The sequence below is a fragment of the Sinocyclocheilus grahami genome, unplaced genomic scaffold, assembly GCF_001515645.1.
Source record: "Sinocyclocheilus grahami isolate Dianchi unplaced genomic scaffold, SAMN03320097.WGS_v1.1 scaffold502.1, whole genome shotgun sequence".
NCBI lineage: Eukaryota > Metazoa > Chordata > Actinopteri > Cypriniformes > Cyprinidae > Sinocyclocheilus > Sinocyclocheilus grahami.
The window spans coordinates 287,381-292,961 of record NW_015505681.1 but is presented as its reverse complement, the minus strand read 5'-3'; the positions used below and the strand labels follow the sequence as shown (position 1 = coordinate 292,961).

Here is a 5,581-nt window from a genome sequence, read left to right as displayed (position 1 = left end):
TAGTTTACACTCGAAGTAGATTGGTCTCTCTAAGCGAGATCCCAATTTCATCGGTCATCCGACGTGACGTCTCCGTTCCCTCCTTCAGGGAACGAGGGTTACCATACGTAACCGAGACGACATGGTTCTATTGTAATACTATGTTTTTTTTTGTTTATTTGTTTGTTTGAACAGAACATTTATATAATTAGTTATTTTATATTTTATAAATAGTGTTCTGGGCTTATGCCGTTTCAAACTAGTATGATCTTTTATTTTTCTTCAGTGAAACACAAAACTAGATATATTTAACAAAGTCCAAGCTGTTTCAGGATTTATGGTGAAAGTGGATTGGGACCAGAGACAGCCATGTTGGTCACCATTTACTTTCACTGTAAAGTAGAGAGCAGCCTGGACATTCTTCAGGATAACTCTATTCATTATTCATTGAAGAACGTAAGTCCTAGAGGTTTAGAACGACGTGAGGTTGAGGGAGTGATGAAAGATTTCATTTCTGGGTTACTATCCCTTTAATGTTTAAATAAAAATCACACCAGATGTTGCTGAGATGTTTTCTCTTTATTCATATTTTTCTCACTCTCTCCCTTTTTATACCTCTCAGGTGACAGAGACAAGGTGCAAAAAGGTGTGCACCTCCAAGTCGGATTTGCGCTCCAATGACTTCAGTATCGTAGGCTCTCTGCCACGGGACTTTGAACTCTCAAACTTTGACTGCTACGGCAAACCCATTGAAGTTGGTAATAAATCGCAAGCCAAGAACAACAAGAAACCACCACCTCCTAAACCTGTCATCCCCTCGGCAGCCAAGCGCGTAGATCTTTATGCTCGTGCAATCTTCCCTTTCTCCTTCCTTTTCTTTAATGTAATTTACTGGTCTGTGTATTTGTGATTGCGTAACGTTTAAACTGCTTCCATTCAGCTAACTTTTCCCACCTTCGTATTGTTTCGGTCCATATAATTTGTTTCTCAGACATCAAACGGAGCAGTTTTGCCACTGATGTGCAGACAGAGCGTAACTATGGGGAAAAACACTACTGCTAATAAAAAGCAACATTTTCGAATAGAAAGAATGGAGACATTGCTTAAAACGCTTTATTTAATTTATGCACAAACCTGAGAGAAATTATTATGAACATGCATGTGGAAATTTAATATATGGATATTAATATATTAATATATTGTATTTAAAATATATAATATTATTTTTGACCTACAGATCAGCTGTTAAGATGATGCTGAGACATTTGTACTGATAACCACTGCCATAAGAACTGTCTTTTGATGATGTTCCTATTTCAAGCATTCCAGAAATTACAAGCAAGTGAATAAAGCAGAAAAATAAACATCTCCTGTGCTTGTAAATCAACCGTCAATAAACGGCCCAATGGCTCAGCTGCCCTCATGACCTATGAGTCTTTTTCTTACTTATATCTCTCCCAAGCTCATCCTATTCTTACAAGTCAACTTAGAAATAAAATCTAGAAATGGAGATAACTTTTTCTGCTAAAAAAAACAACAACTAAAAGTTGAGTTGAATTAACAACAAATAAAGCTAAAATAAATGAATAAATAAAGAGCTTAAATAAACCTAACCAAAAGGAACACTAATTACATTAAAGGTGACAAAATAAAGCATGATTTATTGTTTTATCATTTCCTTCTAAATGACAGTTAAATGTAGGCTACACATCCTCATAATTCCCAAATGTTTTGGCCAAACACACAAAATTTTATTATTCAAGTGCAACATATAAATGTAGAAATGAAAATTTGTGCGTTAGGTAGTTCAAGATTTAAAGCAACTGTATGTAGCTTTTTACCTTGACATATCAGTTTCAATATCTTCTGAAGATTTACTAACATCTAACAAGGTGAATGGCTTCGGTTTCTTTCCCATGCATCCCTTCAAATGTCTTTTCTAGTCGGGTATATTATAGTTTGGTGAGTGGTACGAAATTCCGCGAAATGGGCGATTGCTTTACGGCAATGAATTTTACTCACTTAGAGGGCCCCAAAGTCGCAGAAATACCCAAAACTATATACACTTGCTATAAAATGGAGTGTGTATGAGAAAATAGAAGCTGCATTTTGTTTTGATGCCATAATATCAAAGTTAATTTACCTGTCATAAGTGCTGTATAAAAGTTCCTGCTGATTTATTGTAATGCATGTTACTAACCTAGTATGAGACCTAAGACACTCAATACACAGCTGTCTGGGAGTCAGGGTCTTTGCACTAGTCAGAATATGAAATGTGTCTGGAATGTAATGAAGTGTGCTAAATGGAGAATGCCCCACGCCTCCCTAGCTGCCACATTCACACAACAAATAGGCCATGCCAATAAATTTAATAAACAGAGAAACCTGAATTTCTTTATATAAAAAGGGAAGGGCAGGAAGAAAGTGTCTTCCCCCCCCCCCCTCATATTATATTTGTGGTATACACAGAGTTGCAGAGCATGTGTTCAGTGGTTAGTTAGTTGTCATGGCAACAGACACCGAGACAGCTAGTGCCTGATTTTGCTGATATATTTTCCAGGGTTGACTGTGTCTGGAGCCAGGTCTACTTTTGAAACCTTTAAAGCAGTCCCATTAGATTCAGACGGCTGAGGAAATCATCTCACTCAATGTTTTTTAGTATAAGGACCTTCATCTGGACATGTTTTTGATGAGCTATTATCTATTTTAAGCAGCCTACTTTAACTTAAAGTTGATTAAAGCCTCAGACTTCAAAATGTTAAGATACACGAGCCCCCTAGGGGTACAATTTATGAACTTACTCACTAAAGAGACAGTATAGTTGTACAGTATACATATCAAAATCACACAAATGTGTGAAGGAGTGTTGAAAATCAGTTCTCAGTTATGTAGCCAATTACTTTATATGTATTTCCTCCCTTTGAGCATTTTACAGCGAGATCCTCCTCCACAGTCTTTGACTAATTACTGTGGTAGAGCCGCTGCTTTTGTGTAACTAGACAGGCTAACATGGAGGTGTAAGCCTTTGAATATGTGGATATCAGTTTAGCACAGAAGCAGAAGCACAAAAAGTCAGCACCAGTGAAATGTTTCACTCTCAAATGCTATCAGTCATTTTGATATTACAGTGCGCAATATAAGAAATTATTTTTGGTATATTGATATGCTCTATTGATAGTCAGAAGCAGGGAAAATTAAGTTAGAAGACTGATTTGAATAATACCTAAAACAGGTAAAGCACTCTTCAAAAATGTGTCTCAATGGTTTCAAAGTTATTTTCAGCATCTTGCATTTGTGCTTGAGCGTGACACTACTTGTTTCCAAGCCCACCCACACATGTTCGCCTCTGCGTTTTCCCCATGATTGCTGTCTCACACATTGTTTCAAGCAGCTTGTCTGATTCCTGCTGGTTATCTGTCCTCCCACCCCACCAGTCAGTTCACTCTGTAACCTATATCACATAGACTACTGCCTAATACAACCTGAGCACACACTGGGCGAGGTGGGGGTGGAATGACAGCTTCTTCTTCCTTGCAGTTTCCACACCCAACACTGCCCTTTATTATAATTATAATATATACTGACATAGCTTTAGCTGATGTTATTAGGTATTTAAGACAAGTGAGCAATATTTTAGTTAAAGATGTTTCTCAAAGTCAAAAGGCGTGGAATTGAAAAAATAAATAAATAATACAATTGGAAGCATCATTCCCAATTCTTAATTTTCCAGTGTCACTGACTCTCATCCACGCATGAGTGAAGTCATAGTGTGAAGAGGAAATTTTATCATGAGCTGAGACTGATGATAAGGTTACTTGCAAACACCCAGACAGATGGACTCACTTTTTTAAAATGGAGTGTGTGTGTGTGTGACAGTGTGTGCATAAATGAAAGGGTTTGAAAGGGCTGGCATCTTTCAAATGGAGGCATGACAGAACTGGATAGGGCAAGAATGGGGTGAAATTATGTGTGGAGGAAATAGATGATGAGAAGTCATTTTTTCTGCCTCTCTTTGTCTTTTTCATTCCTCATCATTCGTCATTGTTTTCAATATTGGTTAGAACCATTAATAATAACTGAGCACCAATAATAATTCATAATAATTGAGCACCATTTCAGCAAAGTTTTCAGTGAAGTGTACAATATCTTGGTCTGTACAATATATGAAATGCCTTGTGTATTGTTTTATACAAAAGAAAAGCCAGAAAGACAAACACAGTAGCCTGTGATATAGCTATAGGCTAAAACACACTATATCATGTGAACTTCTCTCAGTGTGTCACGCTTAGGTCCATGCCATGCGGAATGGCCATTAGTCCTGCAGCCAATCTCCTTGCCCACAGCATGCCCTTTCTGCTTATATATGTGCAGCTTCACAGGGGCTTATCCAGGAGGAGAAGAGAGTATGGAGCAGTGCTCCATGTTGATGTGAGGACGACCCACTTGATAAACAGCCATGAGCTTAAAAAAGGACATTGAAGAGTGCCAAAAGACACAGAGAGAGAAAGTGGGAGCATGCATGTGTGCCATGCACAACATATACTAAAGCTTTAATGGATTATAGCTGACTACAGATTATAGTTACTACTAATTTTAGCATCTCAATTATGCATCTATTTGATTTATTGTCAGTCTCATCTTCTTAATTCTACAAACATATACAGGGAATGCATATAGTGTATTTGGCTTGATTACTAAAAAGCATCCATACATTGTATGTATTGACTGCAAAAAATTTATTCAGCCACACTGTTTTCAGAAAATTGTGTTTAGAAAATTTAATTTATATAAGCATAAATTGCTTATGAAGGGAATTATGTCCATACTAATTAAAGTTAAAATATGCTTGTGAACTGATTAGAAGTTACTTGTTACCTGAGTCTGAACGATTAAAAGTGGGTTATGGTTATCTTCACCTTTCTTTAGAAAAACACATTGTCGTTTTTTCATCATGAAATATTTAATTTTCCATTTATCACTTCAGTGAGCTCAATTTTTATATTTGCAATTTAACTCTGAAAGACCTTCCAGCCTGGGATCTTGTTATAACAGCTCATGCAGTATGGAGCTGAGGGGAATGAAACTGGGACATGGCGGTTGGGGAGATGTAAGAGATGATGATTAATGTGTTACTTATGGCCTGTGCTGAAGGGAGGGGATGAAACAGAACATTTCCAAAATTCAATCAGATTCCTGTGAGCAGTATTAGTAGATTCATTGCCATTGTCTGTCTGTCTGTCTGTCTATCTATCTATCTATCTATCTATCTCTCTATCGATCTATCTATCTATCTATCTATCTATCTCTCTATCGATCTATCTATCTATCTATCTATCTATCTCTCTACCTATCTACACTGAACAAAATTATAAACACAACACTTTTGTTTTTGCCCCCATTTTTCATGAGCTGAACTCAAAAGATCTAAGACTTTTTCTGTGTACACAAAACGCCTATTTTATTTTATTGTCTTTTATTGTAATACAATGGATTGGGGTGTCACATCTCCTTTGCATAGAGTTGATCAGATTGTTGATTGTGGCCTGTGGAATGTTGGTCCACTCCTCTTCAATGGCTGTGCGAAGTTGCTGGATATTGGCAG

General features: G+C 37.0%; 1 protein-coding gene across 2 annotated transcripts in view; it reads left to right on the top strand.

Annotated features, from left to right (window-relative positions):
• The window catches only part of LOC107554452 (glycine receptor subunit beta-like), a 20,769-nt gene extending 19,621 nt beyond the window's left edge, over positions 1 to 1,148 (top strand). For both annotated transcript variants that reach the window (XM_016236956.1, XM_016236957.1), the window contains exon 10: positions 602 to 1,148. In XM_016236956.1, coding sequence (XP_016092442.1) covers positions 602 to 889 — 288 coding nt within the window. In that variant the 3' untranslated portion in view covers positions 890 to 1,148. The remainder of the gene's footprint in view (positions 1 to 601) is intronic.
• Positions 1,149 to 5,581: the final 4,433 nt, after the last annotated feature.